The sequence below is a fragment of the Oreochromis aureus genome, linkage group 2 (assembly GCF_013358895.1).
Source record: "Oreochromis aureus strain Israel breed Guangdong linkage group 2, ZZ_aureus, whole genome shotgun sequence".
Classification (NCBI taxonomy): Eukaryota; Metazoa; Chordata; class Actinopteri; order Cichliformes; family Cichlidae; genus Oreochromis; species Oreochromis aureus.
Window position 1 is genome coordinate 20,962,699 of NC_052943.1, and position 27,889 is coordinate 20,990,587.

General features: G+C 37.2%; 4 protein-coding genes across 8 annotated transcripts; all 4 read right to left on the minus strand.

The window, feature by feature from the left end:
• Positions 1-1,765, minus strand: LOC120443065. The gene is made up of 6 exons (XM_039620774.1): positions 1,674-1,765; positions 1,236-1,562; positions 697-1,041; positions 484-606; positions 306-361; positions 1-217 (listed from the first exon to the last, which is right to left on the minus strand). The coding sequence occupies exons 1-6, from the start codon at positions 1,714-1,716 to the stop codon at positions 83-85; spliced, it is 1,029 nt and encodes a 342-aa protein (XP_039476708.1). The 5' UTR covers positions 1,717-1,765; the 3' UTR covers positions 1-82.
• A 4,516-nt stretch (positions 1,766-6,281) lies between these two features.
• Positions 6,282-9,161, minus strand: LOC120443067. Its single transcript, XM_039620788.1, has 6 exons — positions 9,111-9,161; positions 8,690-8,998; positions 7,820-8,167; positions 7,480-7,620; positions 7,319-7,368; positions 6,282-7,240 (listed from the first exon to the last, which is right to left on the minus strand). Exons 1-6 carry the CDS (start codon positions 9,148-9,150, stop codon positions 7,112-7,114), a joined length of 1,017 nt encoding a protein of 338 aa, XP_039476722.1. The 5' UTR covers positions 9,151-9,161; the 3' UTR covers positions 6,282-7,111.
• A 6,728-nt stretch (positions 9,162-15,889) lies between these two features.
• Positions 15,890-19,340, minus strand: LOC120443060. Of its 4 annotated transcripts, none has more exons than XM_039620758.1 (7): positions 19,264-19,340; positions 18,825-19,154; positions 18,236-18,580; positions 17,921-18,046; positions 17,789-17,832; positions 17,478-17,604; positions 15,890-16,973 (listed from the first exon to the last, which is right to left on the minus strand). In XM_039620758.1, the coding sequence occupies exons 1-7, from the start codon at positions 19,304-19,306 to the stop codon at positions 16,855-16,857; spliced, it is 1,134 nt and encodes a 377-aa protein (XP_039476692.1). In that variant the 5' UTR covers positions 19,307-19,340; the 3' UTR covers positions 15,890-16,854. The 4 variants fall into 4 exon arrangements, with proteins under 4 accessions (XP_039476692.1, XP_039476701.1, XP_039476687.1 ...); XM_039620767.1 differs by having other exon boundaries at positions 18,461-18,580; positions 18,825-19,181; positions 19,264-19,338; XM_039620753.1 differs by having other exon boundaries at positions 18,825-19,181; positions 19,264-19,338.
• A 4,022-nt stretch (positions 19,341-23,362) lies between these two features.
• LOC116328924 (signal-regulatory protein beta-2-like) lies at positions 23,363-27,700 on the minus strand. Of its 2 annotated transcripts, none has more exons than XR_005615115.1 (6): positions 27,644-27,700; positions 25,063-25,392; positions 24,469-24,816; positions 24,250-24,372; positions 24,129-24,172; positions 23,363-24,051 (listed from the first exon to the last, which is right to left on the minus strand). XR_005615115.1 is itself a non-coding variant. In XM_031750818.2 (6 exons), the coding sequence occupies exons 1-6, from the start codon at positions 25,520-25,522 to the stop codon at positions 23,926-23,928; spliced, it is 1,014 nt and encodes a 337-aa protein (XP_031606678.2). In that variant the 5' UTR covers positions 25,523-25,546; the 3' UTR covers positions 23,363-23,925. The 2 variants fall into 2 exon arrangements, 1 of the variants encoding a protein (XP_031606678.2); XM_031750818.2 differs by lacking the exon at positions 27,644-27,700 and adding an exon at positions 25,480-25,546.
• Positions 27,701-27,889: the final 189 nt, after the last annotated feature.

Here is a 27,889-nt window from a genome sequence, read left to right on the forward strand (position 1 = left end):
ACCATGTTTTCAGTTTTGATATTAGTTTACTTTTAGATAAAGATTACTATAAACCAACCCACAGACACTCATAGATACACTTTTACATTTTGCATTTAACTTGAGAATAAACACTTTCTTCAGTTTCCAGTTCATTCTTCTTCTTTCCTCTTGTACAGGTAGCTTTCCTTCCAGAGAAGTGAAGAGCAGCATAGTTCAGATCATGTCCACTTTCAGCCTATACAAAATAATATAATACATTTTTTTTTTACTTCATAGAATCATTTTAATAAAGTTAAAAAAAAAGATTTGGTCATAGTACTTACACTGTTGTCCACTGTTTGGCATAAATCACTTTGCCTTGCTTGTGAAGAGCTGTTATCTGTGTGTTACAGTGACAAAAATAGGCATATTATCTATTTTGTCTGATTTAGAATTTTAAATTAAAGGAGTATTTTGTTTTTCTCACATTAAAGGAAAACTTGCTCCTACAACAACACTTACTTTTAAATTGTTCGCATGATGCTCTTGGGTTTCGGCAACAGATCAAAATAATATTGACAATCACAGAAATGACCAAGCAGGCTATTGTTATCACCAGTGCAGAAAATTCAGAACCTCTTTGTTCTAGAAAACCAATAAGAGAAACAATTAGTAATTCTGACAATAACAAGGAATCTTATATGTCATGGTTTATTTTTATAAATAAAATCATACCTATTTGCAGTTTAGTTCCTTTTCCTATCAATATCTTCCCACATGTGGCCACAGCACAATAGTAAGTGCCTTCTTCTGAGGAGCTAATACTTTTATTGAATTGATAAACACAACTCTGCTGAGTCGCAGAGCTATTCCCACATTTATGATGTCTGTTTCCGTCAGTGTAGATGATGCTAGGATGAGATGGATTTGATCCTTCTCTAAACCAGAACATACTGAGACCTCCTGAACATGTCTTGTCATCAAAATTAGAGAGGAGTGAACAATGAAGAGTGACTGAGCCTCCTGGAGTTGCTATCTTCTCTTGAACAACAGAATAGTTTGATGTTCTCTGGGTGTTTCCTGTATAATATAAATATATTAACAAATGTGATTATAAAGTACACTGAAAGACAAATAGTTTGAGTTTTAAAAAACATAGACCAAACGTATCTTACATGTAAATGTTTTCAAAACATGCTCATTCATAAATTATTTTATTTAGTATTCAATTTTAGTTGCTGAAGCAAACTTTTATAGAAGAATCACATTATTACCTTTTACTAACAAATATGTCGCAGTCCATTTGGTATCTTGGAGCCACGCTGTGAATCCACAGTGATACATTCCTTCGTCCTCTTGTCTTGTCCTCAAAATGGTCAGTTTGCTCAAATTCTTGTCATACTTAACATCCCATTTTGAGTTGTTGAACTCAGGTGCAAAGGCAGGTGCTGCAGAGTCCTTTACTGTCCAAATTCTTTGCAGAGTGTCTCCAGGACTCTGCTTGTACCAATCGACTCTACGGCTGAACTCGGTCTTAGGCAGGTCACACAGTAAAGTTGCAGGTTCACCGAGTTGAACCTTAGTTACTGGAATAAGTGTGTCTAATTTGAAAGAAAACATGCAAAATCTAAAACAATAAGTCACAATAATGCAGGAAACCACCATGCTAACAGCATACATGTATGGAAAAAACAGAATATAAAAACACTTACATCCTTGATGAATAGCAAGCAGTGCAACCCATATCACAATCATCTTGGCAACATCGCTTTTTAGGGAGCTTGTAGATATTTCAGTCAGTGTAGGAGGTATTTTAGCACAAACCTTTTATGTCACATGTGTCAGATGAATCTGATTGGTTATCACAGAATATAGATTCAAGGGCACTTCCTGTCACATTGCTCTCTTCCACGCTTCTGAGGAGTAAATCATCTCTTTCTTATTCATTTGCACATTATTTCATTGATGAAGTAAATTTCTTTCCCAAAAAATGTTAGGCGCTCATTTATAGTTATTTTAGTTTTCCTATCCAATATCCATGTTCTGCTTTAATCTGTCAGCAAATTTTCCAAATGATTTTACTAGTCTTTTGTTCCCGCTACTGTCAATTTTCATTTAAGTGTTTCTGAATTCATTTACTTGATTATTTCCACTTGCAAAGACAAGAAAAAAAAGGAAATACAAAAAAATCAAAGTTTGCTTTCACTTATAGATTACCGAAGTTTTCATTTCCTGCGTGGTTAACTTTATTCAGCAAAACTAGGTTAAGTCATGACGTCAGCTCAAGTTGACAATTGTACAATAATAAAAACATCTTAGAAAGTTCATTTTCTAGGTTTATCTGGGTTTAGGTGCTCTGCCTTACCTAAAAGTGAAGACACTTACATACATGTTGCATGCATTTATTTATACAGCAATTAGAAGTTCCTGAATTCTAAAACTTAACTTGGTCTTAACTACAGCTTGTACAAATTACTTAGTGCCATTTTCTGATGACAGATCGTTTATTGAATCTCAGAGCTACTTAGTGAGCTAAACATATTTCCAGTAAGAGATATCCTGCTATTTTGTTTTCTTGTAATTCACTATGGAAGTGTGAAAACTGCAGTGGACAAAAAAAGAACATATTTATGCTTTGTGTTTTACAAATCACAAAAAGATAAAATACTTCACATATTCTAATCATTAATTCAAGACTAGGGAGGAGACACAAACCCAGCCTAAGATGGTCACACGCTAGTTTACTCCTAGTCTACTCCCAATATGGGATAAATGGATAAATGGATGGGCTGCATCAAGAAGGGCACCTGGTGTTACAACGTTACCAAATAAAAAATGTGGACAGATTAACATAATTGACATAAAATGTCTCTTTTTCAGAAATTTCTGCAGAAGATACTAAAAAAACAAGAACTTTTTATTTCATTTAGTTGTTTATCGATTAGCTAATTACTTCACACTCACTGGTGTAGTGTACATCTCCTGGGTCTAGGTGCAATTTCCTCCTCTGGAGGTGAGGGTACCTGGACCTGGGGTATAGAGTATGTTTGGGGAGTGTGATTGTGTGTACAATGTCCATTTGTGTCTGTCTTTACGTTGGGTGAGTCCTGAGTATTTGTATATGTGTGCATGAGTGTGGGAATGCATGTTTGTGTCTGTGTGTACCTGTTTGTCTGTATCTATATGTCAGGTCGGATCTCAGACTCCACCTCTCTGGGAACATCTCAGGCCCTCCAAAGTATGGAGGCCTATCTCCCCTCACCACACTTCCTGCCGGTGGCTGATGCCCTCAGGTGTCGGTGCGTTGGTGGTTCTTGGTGTCCGGGGCTGGGCGCTCAGGTATGTAACGGCTCACTCCCGGTGGCTGCATGGCGGGGCCTGGCGCCTGTGGCTCGGTCGGGCCTCTTCCGGGGTGTGGGGGGCCGACAGGCCTCTGGCTCGGTTCACTCTTCACAGCTGGATACCAACAGAGCCCACAGGCACACCACTGCAGCCCCCTCTGACTTCTGCTTCGTGGCTGCTGGGTGACCCCTTGTCTGGGGCTCTCCTCAGCTCTTCCCAGGAGGGTGGCATGGTGTCCCCTCCGATGGTCATCCTTGGGCTCTCGCACTCTGGGGCCTCTGGATGTCCGGGGCCTCCTACATACCTGCTTCATGCCCTAGGCTACGGGGCTATGGCTCCCCACACCCTCTAGCAGATCGTTACGTGGAGAAACCTTTTGAATACAAGCGCTCTGATCCACACAGGTGTGCACACAGGTGTACACAGACACAAACTACACGTTTGTTGGCTGCTACCTCAAAGCACATTGTGCGCTGGTGGTCCTGCGTGCCGCACAACAACATTTCAATTTTCAACATTTCAATATTTAGTATTTACTGTTATTTACTGTTAGCTAGATTAATGCGATGGTGCTGTGTTTATTATGTTGCTCTCTTTTTTTGCTTGTTCTCTCTTTTTTTCTTTTTTTTTCTCTCACAGGTGATCTGGGAGATTTTTTTTCGTTTTAAGTGTCCTTTGTCAATGTCCCCCTTCCCCTCTGTTTTTCTGTTCCTTCATCTTTCTTTCTCCCTTTCCTATCCCCCAGCCATGTCTGTCCCATCTGTAACAACTGAAAATAAAATGAAAGAAATTATAACAACAAAGGTCAATCAAATGGACCAAAACAGCAAGGCCGTGATGATCCGCTTGGCATAGTAAATCTGTTGGGTATCTTTGTTAGCTTTCAGACATCAATTCTGTTGGCTAAAAAACCAAACGGGACAGGCAAAAAAAACAAAAAAACAAAGTATGCTGACATACTGCATCTCTGTATGGGTCTCCAGCTGCACCACAGCACACAAAAAGGTGCTTCAGACTCAAGGACAGCTTTTACAACACGGCAATAGCTCTAATCAGTGCTAACACCTGACCTGTTTGGCTGCCTCCCTGGACTTTTTGGGGGGTAACAAGAATAACAATAATAATATTTATATTTATAACAAGGTGTAATAATAGTAATAATAATAACAATGTGCAATAATAACAATGTGCAATAAACATATACTTATTCTTCTTTTTATTACTTAATTTACTGTGTAGTGTTGTACGTAGTCCCGACGTGGTACAGTTTTCCAATCTCATTGTACTATTGTACTGTGTATGACTGTGCAATGACAATAAAGTTATCTCATCTTATCTTTATGTTTGAAACACAAGGCATACAGTCGTATAATGTTAATTTAGTAACTTCTGGTTCTATTCAGAGTAAAATAAAGCCAATTCAGTACCATTTGGCAACCTTATCAGCTCTCCATTTTATAATGAATAGCGTAAAGAAGGAATTTAATATAGACGTTTGTATACCACAACAGAATTTTATTAAAATGCTACAGATCCTAACATCTACAAGTCACTAAGTCACCACAAACTTAAGGTGGACACCATAGATTTTAGATTTACTATTTAAAATCTGATAAAATATGAAATATAGGACAAAATCTATTTCTTACTTTGGTTATGCTGTTGGATAATGGGGAAAAAAAGTGTGGCAAGGGTGTGGTCACTGGCTCAGCTGCAGGAGACGGGTGGTGCAATGAGCTCAAGGGGCAGTGCCAGGGAGGTTGGTGGGGCAGGTGTGTAGGGTTTTGTTAATGAGCTAGTTCTCTCTTCCTTGTTGATTTGGTGAGGCTGGAGCGTAGTGGACGAAAGTGTGTACGGGAGTGCAGAGGAGAAGCTGCATGCGTAGGTGCCAAACTTAAAGAACTGTCACCAAGTTAGGTGGTCTTGTATGCCTGTACAGAGGTTCTGGCAGAGGATATATAAAGACCTAGCGACATTGTTTAGCTGCTGTATTCCAATTTCACCCAAGCTGTGCATCTTAGGTGACGTAGGGGAATTAGATATGGAAGCAAATACGTCACATACAGTCCTTATTGCTCTATGCATTGCAAAGAAAATTATGCTCATGAATTCTCATGTCCCACCGGGTTCAGTGGTGGTTCGGGCATCCTTGTTAGATGCCCGAACCACCTCAACTGGCTCCTTTCGATGTGAAGGACCGGTGGCTCTACTCTGAGCCCCTCCCAGATGGCCGAACTTCTCACCCTATCCCTAAGGGAGAGACCAGCCACCCTTCAGAGGAAGCCCATTTCTGCCGCTTGTATCCACAATCTCGTTCTTTCAGTCACTACCCACAGTTCGTGACCATAGGTGAGGGTAGGGACATAGATCGACCGGTAAGTTGAGAGCTTTGCATTTACACTCAGCTCTCTCTTCAGCACAGCAGACCGGTACAGCGTCTGCATGATGGCAGCCGCAGCACCAATCCATCTGTCCATTTCCGGCTCCCTTTTCCCGTCACTCGTGAACAAGACCCAGAGATACTTAAACTCTTCCACTTGGGGCAAGAACTCGTCCCTGACCCGGAGTGGGCACTCCGCCCTTTTCCGGCTGAGAACCATGGCCTCAGATGTGGAGGTGCTGATTCTCATTCCCACTGCTTCACATTTGGCTGTGGACCATTCCAAAGTGAGCTGGAGGCCATCACCCGATGAAGCCAACAGAACCACATCATCCGTGAAAAGCAGAGATGAGAATCTGAGACCACCCAAGTGAAAGCCTTCCGCCACTTGGCTACGCCTAGAAATTTTGTCTATAAAAATTACGAACAGAATTGGTGACAAAAGGCAGCCCTGACGGATCCAATCACCCACCAGGAACGAGTCAGACTTATAGCTGAAAACCTTCAGGACTGTCTCTGGCTTAAGGAATACAATTTGTTTTCATTCTGGCCTGTTTTTATTATTTAACATTTTTGTGTAAAATAGTTCATTTAACAAGATTTGAGTAACTTTTTATTCATTTTAATGCAAAACACAATGTGACTGAGATGTGTTCAAAATACAAAGCTTGTAGCTAAAAACATACAGATTAAAGACAAAAACCCCACAAACATTAACATTTTGTGTTATTTTATTGTAAGTAAAGTACCTTTCGGGGTCAGCACATCAGATCATCTGCCTTTATCTCACCCTGTCCCTAGTATCCTACTGTTTCACTGGATGACCTCTAATTTCCTACTTCTAAATGTGTCGAACCAGATGCTTATTTGGATTACATTAGCTTGGTCTCCAGTAATAGTTTGAGGAGTCATTTTTGATCTGTGTATGTCCTCCAACATCCACATTAAACACATATGTAGAAAATAGGTAGAAAATTAGAAACCTCCTATATCAAAGTGATGCTGAAAAGCCAGTTCATACATGTATTACTTCTAGGTTGGACTACTGCAATATTAATATAATATGCATATTAGTATTTAAACTATTGTATAAATGCTCTCTGGAAGGCCTTCAGTTGATCCAGACTGCAGCAGCAAAATTAGTGACTCACATACAACCTACAATAAATCGTTTCCTTTGCCCTTGCCACTTCTAAACAACAACAAAGGCACCACTTAGACATGTTTTTACCTTTGCTGATTCTTGATTCTTACAATTTATTTATTGGAAAGTCCTATTATCAATATTTTAACAAGATTTTTTTTTACTGTTTATTAATAAAAACTGATTAAAATGCAAAAAGTATCCAGATAATAAAGTCTATTTATGTACATTTATAACACAAAAAGGGGAACACTATATTCACATAAAAGATCTCATGACAGATGTTAATCCAGGACAGGAGCCTTGACAGCAGCATAGATGCTGTCTTCCTCTGTTGGTTTTTTATGTCTTTCCACTGATTTACTCACTTTTTTAAAAGTTGCTGTAGAATATACCAACGTATCCTCATCTGTCTGAGGAAGCAGAATATGTTAGAGATTAAAACATGCATATAACTAACAGCTTTTATATATATATATATATATAATTACCTGTGGATTTTCCTGATCACCACCTGAAATTCCATTTGTTTCCAGAGCAGCTGCAGTAGCAAAAAAAAAAAAAGAGAGAAGGAAAAAAACAGTAAGAATGAGATAACTTTTGCCAAAAATGGTTTGACAGATTGGTGTACAGTGTGTGTAATTTTGCTTACCATTAGAGTACACATGTGAATTCGTCTTTAGTTTTTTGATGGAATAGACTAGAAAGGCTATAACAATCACACTTATAGCCAGAGTAGCGATAAACAGGTAAAAAAATATGTTGTTCCTTTTTGAATTGCTCCTGTCGACTGCTGCCACGGAAAGAAAAGAAGTAAATCATGGAAATTAAAAATGATTAAAAGTATTAAAAAGTTTGGGGGTTTCATTTTATTTTGGGTGGTTTTTGGTGGTTTTGATTAGGTATTACAGAATTTTGGCTGAAAAAACAAAATATAATCAAATGCAGAGATTTTCTATTTCTGGCACTATATAAAAATGTGATACAATTACCTGCAGTATCGCCTTTTGTTTTATCCCCAGAAGATGACTCCACACATGTGGCCACCGAACAGTAATATGCCTGAAAATCAAAAGAGCTGAAGTTTCTGAAGTAGCTGTAGAAACATGTCTTTGCTGAGAGTTCCTCTGGATTCTTTTCATATTCATCTTCACCATTAACACAACTATAATTTAAATCCAGGTGTGACTGATGTGATTTGGCACTCAAACAGAACATCCTCTTATCAGTGGGACAACTTTTGTTCTGAAAGTCACGGAGGATCGAACACTGCAGTGTCACTGTGTGTGCCAGATGGACAGGATCAGATGGGAGAGCTGTAGTGAAAGCAGGTTCTGGTCCTGAGAAATGGAAACAAATAAAGCAATGTAAAAAATTGCTTTTAATTTTTTTAAGATACCTTGCATCTGTCCATTACCAGCCATTTCATTTTGTACAAATTCACTCTTCTTCTACAAAAAACAAGTTTGTGTGTTTCCGTCTGACCAGATGCCGTTTTCTGCACCACCTTTCCAATGTCCTTAAACTTATCATGACACTGTGTTTATGTGCTAAAAGAGTCCTTGTAGTCCTTGTTACTAAAACCAAAACTGTACTCGCTACATTTCAACTTTTTCCCTTAAAATGGTATTAGGATTGTTTTCTCAAAAAAGATGTTTAACTTTGATCTCAAATCTTGACTTTATTCTCAAGGTGATCAATATTAATATTGGGTATTTTTCTCAGTGTGGACTTAATACTCTGTCGTAGTGAACTCATACATACACACACATATAAAGAAATAATCTATCCAACCTTACACACACAATATGCAAACATGGATTTAGGAATAAAAAATATCTTAAAATTTTTTGTCTACTTACCTTCTACTTTCAGGAATGTTCCTCTCAAAAATATTAAGTCTCGACTTAATGTTTTCACACAGAAGTAAACTCCTGTATCACTGTCCTGTACTTTTGAAATATATAAATCAAATATTCCATCCTCTGTTGCAGTTCTAATGCGCTGATCAACCCTCTGAGAGCTAAATGACCTTCCAAATATTTTAGGAAAATTTCCAGAAACAAGCTTGATCCAAAATAAGGTTCCCGTAGACCTGCGGGGGCATGTCAGCTTTATATTCGCTCCAACATGAGCAGTCTTTGTCTCAAAAATCTGCTCTTCTGAGCAATCTGAAATAGCCAAACAAAAAGAAAAAGGTCAGCCTAGTCAGTCATTAACAAGTAATGGAATCATCTACACTTCAAAAATATATCAGCAGCACAGGCCTCTACTTATACTTACACACAACACTGAGCATCAGCAAATAAAATATAATCCTCATTTCTGATGTTCTTTCTTGATACTGCTGGGATGCAAACTTAATTAAATGATTTGTCTAAATATAATCATATCAAGTGGGAGGAAACAATTTTAGAGCACTCTGATTGGCTTCTTGTTAAGTTGTTTCACTGCATTACAGGAGTGGAAACAATGTCAAATGTGTTTCCAGCATAAGCAGATGAAACAACACCAATTGTAGGCCGCGTCATCTTATATTTGTGGGTTTCTCAACCTGAAACCTAGAGAAAGCAAGAAAGACAGATTGGTTTAGACTGTGCCAGCTGGAAGCATATGTGGAAGAAATGATATAACTTCACACACACCTCCAAATGAAATCCAATAAAATTATGTAACTTTAAGAGACAATATGATAAACATAAAGTACATTATGTATTACTGTTACTATATCAACTACTGTTTATATTTTAAAAAGATCTCAAATTGAGATTCTAGGTGGATTTTACGCTTTATTATTCCATTCATATTTTATTATAAGAAGCCTTCCATTCACTGTTCAGAACAGATTTTATGTTGTTTCGTTTGGCTGTGGAACTATGTTAAAATTGATACTGATGACTGAACTTAATCCACAGATCTGTTTGGTTAACTTCAGTGATCTCTCTCTCCCTAGACACCAGCTCTGGGTTGTCTGGGGGAACAGACAATCTAGAGATCGCCAACGTGTCCAACTTTTCCTGTGTCAAAGTTAAACAACTAAAATAAAATAAAATAAAATATAATTTTTAGACTATACGTTGACTTTGGCCATGGCAAACAATCCATTATGAAAGCATGCTACTTGACAGGCATGCTATGAAACTAATCATTAGGTTGTTGGTTCAGTGTTTTAACCCTTCAAAAGTTGGACCCTAAATCTTCCAGAGTTGTCAAATCATTCAGATCTGTTGTAAATTAAGAGCAGCTGAAGAAAAGGTTTCCATCCATCCATCCATCCTTTTTTTTCCACTTATCTGGAAGTATAAGTGCTTAGGTTGCGGGGGGAGCAACCTAAGTAGAGTCCCAGACCTCTCTATTGCTAGCCACCAGCTCTAGCTTGTCTGGGGGAACAGACAAGCTAGAGATCTCCAGCGTGTCCTGGGTCCGCCCTGGGCCTCCTCCCGGTGGGACATGTCCAGATACCTCACTCAGGAAGTGCCCGAGCTATCTGACGCCCAGGTTCGTCAGATAGCCGAACCACCTCCTTACTTTGATGTGGAAGCATAGTGGGTCTACTCTTACTGTGCATCGCTGGAAGCGCATGAGATATGCATTTGCCGAACGCTGATTGGTTAACAAGTCATCTAGATTAGGGAAGGGAGCCACAGTTGAGTTCATAAAATATGAAAAACACAGATAATTTAGACTTCCTCCATCTGGGAACAGAGCTCTCTCTGCAAGCAGATAAACCATGCCTGGACTTTCAGCGAACTGCGAACACACTCGCACTGCTTAACTCCCAGCTTGTTATATGGGAATATTTGAAAAGGATTTAAATGTACCAGAAACATGTTCTGTTTTTTTCTTGTGCTAGGTTACTTTTGTGAAACTCAGCGAAGTAAGTTTATAGTGCCAGCATTAAAAGGTAAAAGAAAAAAAATAAATTAGAATATGCAAATCTCCCAAACAGGTCAGGTGCATTCATGGACTGCCTGTCAGGGCTTTAAAGAACAAACATCAGTGGACACCTTATCAGTATTTGGTGCCCTGGGTTAAAAAGATTTTTTTTTACAGAATGGATATACGACTCTTAACACTCTATCCGGTCTTTAAGTCTGACATCATTAGCCATGTCTGGGCCCAAACTACGCTGGAGGTCCCTAAGTCAAATGATCACTGCGGCATCACTGAGAGTTGAAAAACTGTCTAAATTCTTTCATCTGTAATAAAATCATCAGTGTTGCTGCTCTACCAGGTGCAACAAGTAAGTTTAACATCCAGGCATCCATGAAAACAGAATTTATCAAATTTAACAGAGTTAGAAGTTAGCAGGGAGTTAGCTTGCTAGTTTCCATCTAAATATAATATACCATGTTCTGAGTGAGGGATTTCTGAAACAAATTAAGACGTACAGCTCTGCTATCACTTCCAACATAACTGAAGACAGAAAACTAAACAACAGTGACGTTTGTAGGGTTACAGAAGTTTGGCTAGCTGGTATATAATGATGTGCTACCTGATTGCTAGTGACACAGCTATGTTAGCATAATATAAACAGTGAAGCTGGAGGAAGAACGCTAACACTTTTCCACTCAATAAAAGTTAAAGTGAGGTTAAAGTGTGGTTAGGGACAAATGCAATCGCATGGCAGGATGCTGTAAACTTCAGTCAGGAGAACAACTAAGATAATCCATCCACAATACGAGGTTAGTCATTAATATACTGCTGCATGGGCTGGGCTGTAGTTACATTGAAAGGTTTTAAAAACTGAGCTTTAAAATGAATAGCGGTAATAAAAACCGAAAGAGGCCGACAGTGATCACTGACTGTTTTTAGGGGCTTGTTGAGATTAAATAGAACAACATACAAAGCATTAAAACATGTTAAAAGCACAACTGCCTTATTAAACACAGGAAGCAGGATTCAACAGGTCATCACTTAAAGACCAGATAACCTGTAAGACTGCTCCAGATTCTTGAGAATCCCCCAAAGAAGGAGGAAATCTGATGGAAAAAATGTTGATTACATATTCATTTTAGTTTATGTACCACAAACAGGTTTTTATACATATATGACCCATCAAGAACTGTAAATGTATGATTCACACAATCAAAAAAAACCAACCTGGATAATGTTTGTACAAAACAGAGGATTTAAGTAAAATTCTGTTTATCAAGTCACTGTGGCAGTGGGACATTGTACAAAATTTGGTTTTGTTATCTAACTCAATTTTCCCTTCAGCACAGCTGTACAGGGTTTTATTTTCTTTTTTCTAACTCATGGGTTTAAATTTTATGAGCACTTCAAATGATGTAGTTTCCCAAGTTTTGATATACGGCTAAGAAAGTTCTTAGATTTAAGGCAGAGAAGGCTGCTAGCTGGCTGCTAGGCTTTAGCTTTAGCTAATTTTAGATACTCACCAGTTCACTTTTTTGTCCCACTGCATCTGCAAGTTTACTGAGACACCAGTTATGTTAAACCGAAATAATAAGTTGGAAGACACTCAAACTCTCTGTCATCACCATCATGCAATCATACTTATTATATTATTTTTAGGACAAAGAAAGCAGCAAAAAGTCTGACACTATAAATGATTCACTTGCATCAAATAATTACCAAAATTATGTGTGTGGGTTTCAGGCAAAACTACTCTGTGCCTACTGGCAGTAAAAATATAATAAATAACTGTAGAAAATCTTTCAGTGTGGAGTATTTAAGATAAGATAAGATAAAACTTTATTAATCCCTCGGGTAGGTTCCTCTGGGAAATTCAGTTATTTTGTGTTAGCACTGATATATTTTTGACCACAAGCCAAAATGGTCTGACAGTGTAGTTGTGCAAAATCACATCATCATTGGTTCAGTTTCAGTCAAAGCTAGAAATCTGAATGTTGTATCTCACAGTCCCGCTCACAGCCTACATTTTTAGTCTTCCTCAGCACTATTTACTGCCAAAGAGAGAGAGAGAGAGATGAATACAAGCTGGAGTTTTGCTATGCAGTAAACTGGTGATCCACTGACACTTTGCTGTGCCCAGCTTGTAATTATTTTAAGATAATTGTAATGAACAACACTGAATATCTTTGTTTAATCCCCCCCCCCAAAAAAAGATTTTTCTTTACATAATCTTTTGCAGCGAAACCCAGAAACAAATTCACAGCAGTCGTCACTGACAAACAAATGATGCATGGAAACTTTGCAGCATGCATTTCTGTGGTTGGGCTTTCAAAAAAGGTGTGAGTACAAAGGGGCTTTTCTTCCTGTCTCGCTCTCGACCATCTCAGGAAGCTGGTCTTGAAGCACTGTTTTATCATTTTTTTAAAAAGCATGTAGAATGACGTTTTATAAGCGTTACAAGTATTATCCATACCAAAACAGCACAGAAAAGTAGTTAAAGAATAAACAAAAAGTGCACATGATCACCTTCTCAGTTACACTGACCACTTTTATCACACCTATTTGTGGTTCTTCATAGCTGTTGATGGAAGAGAGGAGGTGTCAATCACTCCCCCAACCCCAACTGGGCCTCTTTGTCAATGTCTTAAAATGTTTGCTTCATTGCTGACTGTAGGTATGAAGCTCTGGTATAATGTGTTGTTACACACCTCACTTAGCACAGAGGTGGGCAAGTGGCTTGTCCAAAATAATGAAGAACAAATAAGTATACATTTAAAAAAATCAGTTGTTTAGCTAAAGCGAATCTCCTGAAGCCTTCCTGTACCTCTTCTCTCACTTCATATCCTGTTTAAGCTCACAGTGAGGCCTGTTCTGAAGAAACGCCTTCAGTGGTCGGTCAAAGGGCGGAGAAATAGCGTACCGCAGCATTTGTCTGTAACAGTAGCTGTTGCATCTGCAACTGCTTATTATTCTCAAGAAGGAAATGTAGAGGACTTTTAGAAAGTGCGATGAAACCTAAAAGAAATAAGTATTTTAAAACATTTTTAACAAAGAGATTAATTATTTTAATGACACAAAATGCCATGTGTCTATTTACAGCTGTGGAAATCTGTGGTGGATATATATGCAATGCTTCAGCCAAACCAAACTCTTAAATCAAATAAATTATTATCCATCATGGATCATTTTAAGCACCCTCTGAACTACTTACTGGACAGGCATTACTTTCTTTAATAGACTGATTCAGTTCTGCACACCAAGGACAGAAACAGGGCAAGTTACTTAAACCAAAGAAGCACAAGTACCAGGGTACAGAGTCAACAAAGTCATTGCGGTCGCATTTTAATCCTCTGCACTCGCTTCAGAACACCATTCTTACCCCAAGAACAAATTAACCTGGACGTCTAAGAAATGTTTGACTAAAGTGAGGATGCATGTTTGAATAAATCAATAAGAAAAAGCAAAGTAAACAAAAGAGCTGAGACTTGGATAAAAGACAGTACAGATCCAGTCAGACTAGGTTGTGTCCACCCTGTGTTCCCATTTTTTCTGCAAACAGGAAAGTTAACAAGTGCAAAATATAATTTAAAAAGTAACAATTATTAAATCTCCTACATGTCCATTTTCTAATCTGTTTTTTTTCTTTCATTGTTGCCTTTTGTTTTTTGTACACACACTACTTGCACCTGAAACCCACAGAGATAACTATAGACAAACTTGATGCATGACAACTGCTTGCTGTGGTTGAGCTTTCAAACAGAGGAGTGAATACAAAGGGGTTTTCTCTCCGTGTCTCTGTTTTAATCTCAAGCAGTTGGTCTTGCACCAGTGTCTTATCTATTTTAGGAAACTGAAATAACACTATATTATTACCATGAATCATATTTAAATTAGAACAGCCTAGAGAAGCTGTTGAAGGATATCTGAGAAAAGGACACACTCAGACTGTTCAGTCATGCTGGGACTAGTTTTACTTTACTGTGGTTTGGATTTTTTTCCTATGTAGTTGCGAAGAAATGAGAGGAGGTGCTGATAATTCACCTCACTCTTTTTTCTTTCTAGTTTTAATAATAGCTGCTTTTTACAGCATTGCACAGGAAGTTTGACATCCATCCAAAGAAATATATTCCAGTGTGCATCATTTAGTACAGTTGTGAAATTGTCAAAATTAAAATGATCTACAATGTACAACTTTACTACAGCATGAACAAAAAAACGGAACTATACACTACAAAATTGCAAAACTATGCTGTTTACTTAGTGTTTTAACCTTAAGAGAGCAGCATTTGTCCCTTTATAAAGGCTTAAAAAGCCCACTCAAGTGTCTTGTAGCTCTTCACTTGCTTTATATTTGATGAAAGCTCATAGTGTGGTCTGTTCTGAGTCAACAGCTTCTGTGGTCAGCCATAGAATGGAGAAATGGTACACCTAACCTTGGTCTGAAAGTAAAGATGTGCTGCTTTGCTTGTTGCTCTTGACATGCAGAACAGCATTCACTGAAACCACAAGTGAAAAGCTGAAAAGAACATATTCAGACTCCTAAAACACACGTTTAGTCCTTAACATTAATAACAGTTAGTAGCTGAGACGTCTGTCTTGCTCTGGAGTTCTGTGCTGCTCCTGCTAAAACAACCTTTTTGAGTGTAAGCCTTTAACCATTACCTTGCGTTTGTCATTGGCACATAAAAAGATAAAAAGAAAATTTTTTTAAACAAAAACCTTTGCAGTTCATCCTGTGTTTTCTCTATATTTATACCAGTTGCTAAAATGACAAAGCTCTGCCTCAGTGACTCAATACTTCCTTCCTAACAACCTTACACACAAGGCCTCACTCCTGCCCTCACAGAGATCTGGGTCAGAGTTCATGTTCACTTTGCTGTCTATGTGGAAAGGTCAGGTGCTTGAATCCTTTCATTACCCAGGCTATTTTTTCTCATTCATTATATTAATTAGGTTTACATTTGATTATACTTTGACTTGAATTAAACCTGATTAACAATTAGCAGAATCACATATAAATGAACTCTGATGTAACACACTTTATCACTGAGTGTGTTTTTTGTTGTTTTGGGTTGTTATGTTATGTTTTTCTTAAATGTTCAAAATAATAAAAAAACTTTCATTACACAACACACTTTATCACTTTATTATTATTGTTGGTTTACTACTTTTTAAAGTCCTTTTATCCCTCCTTTGAATGGAGATGAGTCAGCCAGGGGATCTTAATCTCTCTGACATGATAGAAGACATGTATCAAGCTTAACAGTGAAGAGTAAAATGTCTCCATTTCTAGATGCCTTTAGTAAGATCGCACTAGAACCTAGAACATAACTCTCTCTCTTGCCTTTTTTTTTTAAGTGAACATAAGTGCCTCCAATCATGTTGGACATGTCAACACTCACAAAGCCAGCAATTTGGTAAATATGGCTATTGGGTACTAGGATATTTCCTGAAAGCAAAGCAAAGCAAATGTTTCTGACTCCTGCATTATTCCCAGTTAAATAAAATCTGAAATGTCTGTCATTTCAGACTGTGAACTACGTAGGAGTGGATTGAAATTGGGGTGGGTGTAGCTCAGGAGGTAGAGCAGCTCATCTACTAATCAGAACGTTGGTGGTTTGTGTCAAATATCCTTGGGCAAGATACTAAACCCTCATTGCATCCAATGCATATGTGTGTGAATGTTAGACAGAAAGAACTTGTTTAGAAAAATCATAGAAAAAAAATATTTGGGTGAATGAGGGAAGTTGTATAAAGAGCTTTGAGTACTTAGAGTAGAAAAGTGCTATATAAGAACCAATGCATTTACATTGCTTCACAAGGACAGATTGTCACCACCCGACCGTGTGCACGTTGTTAGGTTGGACTTTCACAACTCTCAGTACAGGCCACCTAAACTGCTTTCACTCATGTTGGTGCAATGAAACAAACAGTAACTGAACTAAATGCATTTTACTTTGATTCACTGCACCAACATACGTGTCATTACTTAGATGTGTTTACCACATGTCCCCTTACAAACATACAATGTCACTTATATGGAACAAAAAAAAGAAAAGATATTTCATTACAACAAGACTGCAAAAATTTGGTCAAAATTCCTATACACTGATGCAGGAAACTTCCTTTTAACTGCTCACCGTTGCACATTTCATTGTCTTTTGTACAGATGAAAATAGCTGTTCGCTATGTATAATGTTAAATCTATAGACTTGTGTGAGATATGATTCCCCTGGTTGAATCCATCCATACTGTTCAATAAATCTGAAGCTTCATTAACGGCGGGACATAAGACAGGAAGTAAGAAAACAGGACAGAGAAAAGCAACAATCAGACCACAAATGATCACACCACGATAGGAATGTTAATCCTTTCAGTTCTTAGGTGTATATCAACACATAATAAAAAAATTTTAAAAACCCATTCCCAGCAGATTTCATAGTGAGCTAAATACAACTTCAGATGAACGACAAAACATATTGCATTGTATCATATTTATGTTACAAAAATTAAGCTAAAATGCAGAATAAAAAACTTTGATTCCTTCCATAGAAATTAGCAGGAAAAGTAGAAGCAGGTACTGAAAATGATCTAAGTAAGTAAGTTTGCTACCTCTATAAAACCAAAGACCATTGAATTTAAAGAGATATACTTTGTTACTATAGCTGTATGCAGAAGTCCACATTTTCATTATCTAGATGCATTTAATATAACTATGTCTAAGCAAACATCAATTAGGTAATTTCATATCAAAGGATGGTAAATATGCCTAACCGAAGAGAAACGCCTCGGCAGCTGTGTAGATCTGCTCCTTCTTCATAGGTTTTGCATTCTTTTTTGTGCATCCATCAGCTTTCATTGTGGTAAAAACAACAACAGAAAACATCCATGTGTCCTTATTCTGGGAAAACAGAGTAAATATAATGTATTAGAAATATCAAAATATTAGAAAAAATCAAAAAGCTCAAAAAGTTCAAAATATTAGAAAAAACAAAAAGCTCAACAAGTTCAAAATATTAGAAAAAACAAAAAGCTCAACAAGTTCAAAATATTAGAAAAAACAAAAAGCTCAACAAGTTCTTTACCTCTTGTTTCTTCTGATCAGTAAAATATTTCCTCTGGATATCAGCTTGAATATAGAAGATACAGGTAACAATTAATATATATGTAACATTTATGGGGTTCTTTTTCATAGAGAACTATACAATTTGAATTACCTCTGCAATGATCACTGTTTTTCTTGATCGTCCAAATGAGGGCAACTATAACAATCAGACTTATAGCCAAGACACTGCACAGTAGAAAAATTATGCTGCCTGCCATCTGTAACCACACTCTGGTTTCTGAAACAATATTAAAAGTAAAAAATCAAGTTATGTTTGACAAAATCTAAATTGTGCTTAATATCACCTTCAGATTAGATTACTGTTAATGTAAAACCAAAGTGAGTTAATATTTAATATTCAAACTATAGACTGATGTTCTGGACTGGACTGGTGAATATTATCATTCATTAATGGGATCACAGGTACCTCGACTGTCCAGTTTTGTTCCATTTCCATATAATATTTCTCCACATGTGGCCACAGCACAGTGGTAAGTCCCAGAATCAGAGGAGCTGATGTTCTTAGACAAGCGATAAACACAGCTCTGCTGAGTATCAGATCTTTTCTCACATTCATGATGTCTGTTTCCATCAGTGTATATGATGCTAGGATGAGATGTATTTGCTTCCCTGAACCAGAACACATTGTCACCTCCTGGACATGTCTTTCTGTTAGAGCTGGAGAGGACTGAACACTGAAGAGTCACAGAGTCTCCTGGATGGACTGCTTTCTCCTTAACAACAGTGTAGTTTGACGTTCTCTGGGTGTTTCCTGTTTAATAAAAATGTGTTAATAAAGCACATTTTGAAGGATTGATGTACTGCATCTATAAAATGTGTCTTTAAAATTAAATAGAGGCAAATTAGATTTAAATTCAAATACATTTGTATTAGTATATTAACTGTTTTCTGATGATGGTTTTGACAATTAACAAGTTTTTGTTATAATTTATACTGTACAATTTCACAGACTGAAGCATGTGGCAAAACTCCATGAAAGTAGAGCACATCATTACCTTTAACTAACAAATACGTCCCCGTCCATTTAGTATTCTTACGCCACTCTGTGAATCCACAGTGATAGATTCCCTCGTCCTCTTGATTTGTCTTCAAAATGGTCAGGTTGGTAAAATGTTTATCGTGATTTACCTTCAATCTGGAGTTATTAAACTCAGGTGCAAACTCAGGTGTTGCAGATTCCCTCATTGTGCAAATTACTTTCAGGGTGTCCCCGGCACTCTGCTTGTACCAATGGACTTCTTTACGAATGGTCTCAATCGCTGGCAGATGACATGGGATGGTTACAGTTTCCCCAAGTTGGACTGTAGTTACTGGAACAAGTGTATCTAATTTCATAGAAAACACACAGAAATCTAAAACATTAATTCAGAATGATACAGGAAAACCACCAAGCAAACAGCATATATTCAAAACCAGATCAGAAAAAGCACTTACGTCCTTGATGGAGAAGAAGGAGCGTAACCCATAACACGATCATCTTGTGAATGTCTTTTGTTATGGACTTGTAGGTATTTCACTGTTTGTAGGAGGTACTTGGACCTTTTATGTCAAACTGTTACATGGATCTGATTGGCTGATTGGTTATCACAGAATATATAGATCAGAATCACAGAATGAAGTGAACTTCCTGTCACTTTGTTTCATCCAGGTCTTTGAGGAGTAAAGCGTCTGTTGCTTAGCCATTTCGTCACTCATTTTAAGTATAATACAAGGCATTTTTAAAGTTTTTCAGCAAGTTCTCCAATGATTAATTTGTCATTTGTTTCTACGTTCTGGCAATAATCCATTTCAGAATTTCTAAATAGACTTCTTGAGCTTCTTTCTACTTTAAAACAATAAAAAATATAATGTTATAATCTAGGTATGTAAGTGGATTCAAGCCCTATCTGGGGACATCTTAAAGCTTTGCTTTGACTCAGTACATGTTTTTATTTTCGCTTCCTGCCTGGTTAGGTTTAGGCAGTAAAACTAGGTTAGGTTCTGCAGTTGAACAGACCATTTTACACCACTAAAATGCTTTAGAAAGCCGTTTCTTATGTTAGCTGAGTTATTGTGCACTACACTATCAAAAAGCAAATGCATTTATTTTTATAGCAGTTATAGGTCCCTTTATCTGGCAGCATGATGATGTGGTAGTCAGCGCTTTTACCTCACAGCAAGAAGGTTCTAGGTTTGAATTGAGATCGAGGCCTTTCTATGTGGAGTTTGCATGTCCTCTCCGATTACACCTTACTTTCATTGGCTTAGTGGAAGAAAACAGATGGACATATCTTCCCATGCAAACTTTAAAATTTTGTTCCATTTACAACAAAAAATAAAGCAAAGTGTCAGATATCCAGTGATATGGCCCACAAATAACTACATTTACCAAATGTTAGGGAAACCTTTTTTAGGCGATTTAAAAAAATAGCTGATGGATCAGATCTTTTGTAGGTCAAGCTCTAATAATGTTATGCTTGCTCCATGCAAGGCTGTATAGCTCCAAGGTTTACGTTATAAGTAGCAACTGCTAAGATTATGATTGCCAAAAATGATTAAAGGAGCATCTCCAAAGGAAGTGATAAAGCAACAATGTAGAGCAGCAACCATAAAAAATCTATAAAATTTGCATTTCAACATTTCAGGTGGCTGCAGCTGAAATATTTGTTGGTTACATGAAGGTAGTGGGTCTAATGTTAATCTCTCGCAAATTCAAGTAGGTGATTACAATGAGATTGAAGAATGCCATTGATTGATATGTGAGAGGGTGGTAAATACATTAGAGGGTTACCTAGCTAATCGTAACTCGGATTGGCCCCCAGAATGTTTTCACAAAATAAAAACAGCTATGAAAAAGGTGTGATTTTGCACTCTCGTATTATCTTATATATATATTGGTCAACAAACTCAGTGTTGGTTCCATTTCTGTTTGTCTTGTACATACTTCAAAACAATTCTAGGTCATTTTCCCTATAGACGATCCTGCAGTGATGTATAATTGACAGCCAGGTGGAGGAATGCCGAACATTAGAGGAATATTTTGTGGTGTGCCTTGAGAGAAATCATCTAATTCTACATAGGGATAAAATCAAAGGATTAATGTTCAACTTCAAAGAGAAGGGTACTATTATAAAGCCCTTGTCATCCTGGAACAGGATGCTGATGTCGGGGAGGAGACCTCACCTGAATGTCCACTTCAACAACAAACTGAACTGGAAGACCAATGGAGAGGGTACTTTTTTTTTTTTTTTTAAAGGCAATGAGTGGACTGCATTTTATGTAATTGTAGGATTTACTGTATCAAAAACCTAAAACTGCTCTGCCTGAAATACTTTGCGACATTTTTCATTTCTGTCGTTTTCTATTTTTTATTGCACTTGATCAAAATATTAAAAGACTCGAAATCTTGTCATTTGATCTTTTTCCTTACAAAGGACAGTTACAAACTCTACATTATCAGTGACAACCCACCCAGTCTGCTTGTCAGTTATTTAAGCGGTAAGATACAGTTGCACCAGTAATGGTTGTGGTCACACTCTCTATCCTCTACGCTTACTTCAGAGCGCCACTCTCACTGTGTCACAAAACATACGCTAATCTGGAGGTGTCACATAAACACACTGACCTGAAAGCTTCTTACTCAACAGAGATATATGTGCCAAAGTGACAGAAAACCCAAAAAGCAAATAAAATGCTGCATCTCAAATTCAAGACTTAAATATTTGTACAGACAGTAGAAAGATTTAGGTAATAATACAAAATGTTTAAGAAGCTAGCCTATCTACAACTGCTTCTGGACCTTTGACAAATATGTCAGAGGTTCAATAAGTTTGAGTTCAATGAAGTCATTTCTTCCAATTTCCTGACCCAGTGCTGTGTCCAGCCTATACAAATAGCAAAAAGTAATACCTGAAAATATAGTTTAATATTGAACATTATGGTTGTGATTACAAAGGAGCTTTTCTTCCCATCCCTTTTTTGTTTCAGCAAGTTGGTCAGACCATGCTTTATTTAAAAAATGAAAGTGGAATGGCTTATAATATTAGTAAGTATTATATTTGAGAAAAAGACACACGGAGACCTCCTTAGTCATGCTGCAGTTGTGAACCACAATATGTGTCTGCAGATAAAAAAACAAGTTACAGATTTATGTTGATGAATAATAATAAAAAAACCCCACAAGTTTGTCCTAAACTATTTTGCTGAAGTGTCTTATAGCTTTTCTCTCACATCGTATCTAGAGAAAGCTCATAGTGATATATGTTCTGAGTTAACAGTTTCAGTGGTTGGTCAAGAGGCAGAGAAACGGGCCACCGCAACATTTGTCTGTCAGTGTATCTGCTGAATGTGGCTTTGCTTGCTGTTTTCTTTTGACATTCAAAAGGACATTCACTGCAAAGCCATCTGCTGTCTTTTGTATTTCTATTGTTATTATCTTATACCTTCATAATAGGAAACACTAGAAAGACACTTGTAGTTCAGATTCTAGTGTTTTTATTGTGCTGCTAAGGACAATAAGACAATGTTGAGATGATCTTGAAAATTTGTAAGTGTACATTTTCCTACATATAGATAATATTTCAAGTTGTACTTTAAGGTGTGGTTATATTTTGAGTAACAGGTCTTTCCCATGGATGTGCATTGTCCCTTAATGAGTGGTCCCAAAGGTTAGCAAGGGATTTACTTATAATTAAATGTTTAGAATGAATGAATTAACTTGCATCATATAAACTTATAACTTACAGCATTGAAGTAAATGGAAGGGAATAATATTAAACGAAGCAAATTAATATCAGTATCTCTCTCTCTCTCTCTCCCTCGCTTTCTCGCTCTCTCTCTATAAGAGAATATCATGCATACATATACTGTATTATGTATATGTTTCATTTCATTTGATTACTGATATTGAAACCATTTTTCTTTTTAATGAGGTTGGTACAGCTGTGGGTCACATTAAGAGAATTGATTGGACAATATAAAGTCAGTAATCAAAATGAAAAAAAATGGGCTGTTGTCAGTGTGTGTAGGCCTGGTGTTCAGTGGACCTTCAAATGACCCTTCGGCCCAAAAGTGCATCAGCTCACCAGGCAAATGCTCAGTAAGCCAGATTACCAGTTCAGCCCTGGATGTTTGAACACTGCCAAGTTCTGAAAGAAAGCCGACACTCACCTTCATATGACAGAAAATGAATTAGGTTCTTCAAAAACAACTCAGGAACCTCCAACAAAAAAAATGTTGGCATTATGAAGGAGAACTACCTCCAAATTCACCAAAAATCAACAGCTGGATGGCTGAAACAAAGATGTTCCAAAAAGAAATGATCCCATATGCACACTGAAATTGGTTTTAGAATGGATAATGCAGACTAGCATTAAGTTTCTGGAATGGCCTTCCCAAAGCTCTGACCTCAGCCCTATTGAAAATTTGAGGACTATGCTTAAAAGCTGGGTCCATGCCAGTTTAAAAAGACTGTGATCTAAATCTTAAAAAAAAAAAAATCACATTTCTGCACCCAGTTTTTGCCTTTGAAAGTCATTAAAGATCCATGCTGCACAATCATTTCACCCTGGAAAATGAACAATTCAGTGAAAAAATCAAAGCCAGCACTCCTGGCTAAGAAATTTCTTACATTTTTCAAAATCTTACAACCATGTTGGAATATATTGTTAAAGAAAAGCATAACATTACAACTTTGCACTAGTTTCACTTTACCTGATGTTAATAACATAAATTCAAACATATCAGGTTTTCCGGTTGAACTCACATTTTCCAGTCACTTTTTATTTTTAACAGAATGGGAAGACAGCAGGGGAACGATGCAAGCATCCATGTGGTATGCACTTTAACTACTTTGACTTTTCAGTCATGGTGTAATCAGCTTCAGTAATGTCAGTTTTGCACTGATTTTTTAAGTACTGGTTTCAATATAGAGTTAAATGAAGTGAGAAAAAAGAAATAAAAACTCGTCATAAGACTGCACTAGAAATGTTGCAGTATGCATGTGGTCACATTTTTATAGATAGAGGTATAGAACAACAACACATTATAGCCCATTAGCTTTAAGCAAATATCCACAATGTTATATCACATAAAGGGATGATGGGGTGGTAAACAGATCTAATCCAGTCCAAAAGCCTTGACAGCCATGTAGATCCGCTGCTGCTTCACTGCATCCTGTCTTTTATATTTGTCAGCCTTCATCATCGTAAACACAACAGCAGAAAACATCAATGTGTCTTTTTTCTGGGAAAATACAAGACAAATATATTATAAACATTAAAACTTGAAAATCTAACACACTCTACCATTAGGTACTTTACCTGTTGGCTTTTCAAATCACCAAAGTTTTTCTCCAGGACAGCAGCTTGAATATAGGACATATAAGTAATTAATACAAATGTAAGATTCATAACATCTAGAACCCTGAATAACTCCAATTACCTTTGCAATGATCACTGTTGGTTTTCTTGATTGTGTAAGCGAGGACAGCAATAACAATCAGAACCAAGACAGGACACAGCAGAAAAATAACTGTACTGGCACTCTGTGACCACACGCTGCACCCTGGAATAATATTAAAAATAAATATATGTCAAAATTAAAGTTACACAATTTTTCTAAACAACAGACAGAAAGAGAAGCTGGTAGAGAAACTGGTACCTTGAATGTCCAGTTTAGTTCCTTTTCCATATAATATCTCCCCACATGTGGCCACAGCACAGTAGTAAGTCCCAGCATCAGAGGAGCTGACGTTCTTAGAGAAGCGATACGCACAGCTTTTTTCAGTCTCTGATCTTTTCTCACATTCATGATGTCCGTTTCCATCAGTATAGATAATACTAGGATGAGATCTATGTGATCCTTCTTTGAACCAGAATACCTCAAGACCCCCTGGACATGTCTTGTTAACTGAGACGGAGAGAACTGAACATTGGAGAGTCACTGAGTCTCCTAGATGGATGGTCTTCTCCTGAACAACGGTATAGTTTGATATCCTCTGGGTGTTTCCTTTGGAATATGAAACCGAATTAACAAATGATACCACAAAGAAAATTTGTATATACATATTTCAAATATAACTTTAGCTGTAACATTCAGTCTAACGATTACATTGAATATATTTAGATGAAATTTGAGCAAATAGATGATGTTCAACTGGGAAAGAAAAATCTTACTTAGAGATAACATTTCTAAACATTTCTAAAGTGTATTTATAACATCTTAAAATTGCATTAAAGGAAATCACATTATTACCTTTTACTAACAAATATGTCCCAGTCCATGTAGTATCTTGGAGCCACTCTGTGAACCCACAGTGATAGATTCCCTCATCCTCTTGATTTGTTCTCAAAATCGTCAGGTTGCTAACATTTTTATCATAATTAGCTTTCCATCTTGACTTATCAAATTCAGGTGCAAACCTAGGTGTTGCAGATTCCTTTAGTGTCCATATTATTTTCAGAGTGTCTCCAGGACTCTGCTTATACCAGTGGATGTCTCTGCGGCCAGTCTCAGTCTTGGGTAGAACACATGTGAAGGTTATAGGTCCCCCGAGCTGAGCTGTAGTTACTGGAACGAATGCAGCTAAATAGAAAACGAAAATCTAAAAGTCAGACAAAGCAATGCAGGAAACAGCATACATGTGTGGAAAAAATTTGCATAAACACTTACATCCTCGATTAACAAAAAGCAGTGCAATCCATAATCTGATCATCTTGTAAAGGTCTTGTGTTACGGACTTAGGTGCTTGACTGACTGTGGGAGGCATTGTAACATGGGCCCTTTATGTCACCCTTCAAATAGATCTGATTGGTTATCTCTGAATACAGATTCAAGAGCTCTTCCTCTTACATTGGTTGCATCCAGGTATTTGAAGAGCAAATGAAATGTTCCTCATTCAGTCACTCATTTAAAATATAATCTAATTCATTTTCTATTGAATGTTGTGTTTCATCATTTTTCACTTTCTGCCTGGCTAGCTTTAGCCAGTAAAACCAAGTTAGATGCTGGAGATAAACAGAGCATTTTATACTTAAAGCACCTCAGAAAGTTCTGTTTTTTATGTTACCTGAGTTGCTGCGGGCTGAAGACACAAGCAAAGATTTTACATGCATTTATTCATACAGATGTCAGAGGTTGCTTACTTTACAATTGGTCAATCACATATTGCACAAGTTATTCTTTTTGTGAAGTCCCACAGCTAGACTCCCTCTGTACTCTTTGTAATTCTGTGAAAATATGAAAACAAATGTATAGATCTTTTTTTATAAATATTATTAGATCACATAACCTCATCTTTCTAATCAGTCTAAAGTCTTCAGATGTTGGGCAGCATGGTACTTTGGTGATTAGTACTTCTGCCTCACATGAAATAGGTTTTGGGTTTCAAATATAGGTTGGGGCCCTTCTGTGTGGAGTTTGCATGCTCTCTCTGGATACTCTTGGTTTATCCTCCAATCCAAAGACATGAATGATGTTAGGTTAATTGGTCATTCTAAATTCAGTAACATGTGTCAGTGTGATAATGAGTGGTTGTCTGTCTCTCTGTCAACCATGTAAAAGACTGGTAACCTCTCCAGGGTGTACACCACTTGCCCTGTGACAGCTAGAATAGCTTCCAGCCTCCTGTCACCCTGAAGTGACTAAGTGGAAGAACATGGATTGATGGATCTTATAGGGCTAATTTTATAATCTTGTTTATTTGTAGTAAAATTAAACAGGGTATGATTTATGGCATGGCTACCATAATCACCATCAGTGTTGGGCAAGTTACTTTGAAAAAGTAATTCAATTATAGTTACTAGTTACTTCTTCAAAAAAGTAACTGAGTTAGTAACTGAGTTACAATATTGTAAAAGTAATTAATTACTTGGAAAAGTAACTATTGCGTTATTTAAAAAAAAACAAAACAAAGAACATTTGACCCTCTGGGGTCCAGGGTATAATTGGCCATTTTTTTACTACTCTTGATTTTCCCTCCACATTTTACCTTTAAAAACTATTTGCTTTGCCTTGATTGGTATCATTCTTTTTAGCACAACCTCGCGTGCCTGAATTTACAGTTATGTTCTCATTTTGTCATACTGTATAACCAGAATTGATCTAAAATCAGACAAAAACCATAAAATCAGAGTAGAAAAAGTGATATTTTTACTGTAACAACCATAAACATGTTTAATGAATCATATTTCATAACTTCAAATGCAAATATTAATTGTCAATTTTAAAATCCTATGCACAAGTTTTGCAAACAACAAATTTATTTGCATCCATTTACCCTGATTTTTTAAATAACCATTTCAAACCATTTACAGAACAATCAGCTGTTCTTCAATAAGATGCCACACAAATTATTTGTGCCACTCCAAAAAAATCATTTCTGTCCACTATAAAGGAGAACATCACAGCCTGATACCTGCAGGGCTGACAGCAGCAGGTGTATCACTGCTGTTTCTACCTGGAGACAGCAGTCGCCTCATTGTTCTGACACACAACACAAAACTATCCACAACACTACACACTAACTACACAAGACAACACATTAACTACACACTCCAAACACGCTAAACGTCACAAATCTCACATCTCAAAACTCGCTCTCTCTCTTTTTCTGCTCGCTCTCTCTCTCGCCGTCACTCCTAAAACTTCCCGTTTTGTTTTGTTTTTTTGCTCATAAGCAGAGAGTGCTTGCTAGCGCTAACGTGGTGAAACTATTGAGGAAAAAACGCAGCGTATATCTTGTTTATCATGACTCTGGTTTTACGTGGCCTATCAACACAATTTAAAAACTGGCACCTTGTTGCTTTGTCTTTAAGTGGTCATGTGATTGACTTACCACGACTACTTTATTCTTCCTCAGTCAAACAGCAGCACTCGATTGTTTTGCCCCCTGAGCTCCAGGTGTTGTGCTAGACAGTGATCGTGATTACCGTCAGTGGGAGCGCGCAGCTGCTTAAAGCTGTAGCGCCCAGATTACTTACAGCTACTTCCGTGCAACTGATATAAGTTGCGGTAAGCTGAACACAGCTTCAACCGTCTGTTTGTTGAAAAATAGTAACGGACCGCGTTTCCTTGTTAGTAA

What these genes read in the sequence shown, in the direction of transcription:
- LOC116328924 (XM_031750818.2), bottom strand. Translation starts at nt 25,522, where the DNA reads ATGATCAGATTATGGATTGCACTGCTTTTTGTTAATCGAGGAT. An exon ending in GCTTTTTGTTAATCGAGGAT is followed by an intron (nt 25,393 to 25,479) that starts GTAAGTGTTTAT and finishes TTTTCTATTTAG; the next exon opens with CTGCATTCGTTCCAGTAACT. An exon ending in CAACAGTGATCATTGCAAAG is followed by an intron (nt 24,173 to 24,249) that starts GTAATTGGAGTT and finishes CCTATATTCAAG; the next exon opens with CTGCTGTCCTGGAGAAAAAC.
- LOC120443060 (XM_039620753.1), bottom strand. Translation starts at nt 19,306, where the DNA reads ATGATCGTGTTATGGGTTACGCTCCTTCTTCTCCATCAAGGAC. An exon ending in CCTTCTTCTCCATCAAGGAC is followed by an intron (nt 19,182 to 19,263) that starts GTAAGTGCTTTT and finishes TTAATGTTTTAG; the next exon opens with ATTTCTGTGTGTTTTCTATG. An exon ending in AAACAGTGATCATTGCAGAG is followed by an intron (nt 17,833 to 17,920) that starts GTAATTCAAATT and finishes TCTATATTCAAG; the next exon opens with CTGATATCCAGAGGAAATAT.
- LOC120443065 (XM_039620774.1), bottom strand. Translation starts at nt 1,716, where the DNA reads ATGATTGTGATATGGGTTGCACTGCTTGCTATTCATCAAGGAT. An exon ending in GCTTGCTATTCATCAAGGAT is followed by an intron (nt 1,563 to 1,673) that starts GTAAGTGTTTTT and finishes CTTTCAAATTAG; the next exon opens with ACACACTTATTCCAGTAACT. An exon ending in GACATATTTGTTAGTAAAAG is followed by an intron (nt 1,042 to 1,235) that starts GTAATAATGTGA and finishes TATATTATACAG; the next exon opens with GAAACACCCAGAGAACATCA.
- LOC120443067 (XM_039620788.1), bottom strand. Translation starts at nt 9,150, where the DNA reads ATGAGGATTATATTTTATTTGCTGATGCTCAGTGTTGTGT. An exon ending in AACATTCCTGAAAGTAGAAG is followed by an intron (nt 8,168 to 8,689) that starts GTAAGTAGACAA and finishes TCCATTTCTCAG; the next exon opens with GACCAGAACCTGCTTTCACT. An exon ending in AACAAAAGGCGATACTGCAG is followed by an intron (nt 7,621 to 7,819) that starts GTAATTGTATCA and finishes TTTCCGTGGCAG; the next exon opens with CAGTCGACAGGAGCAATTCA.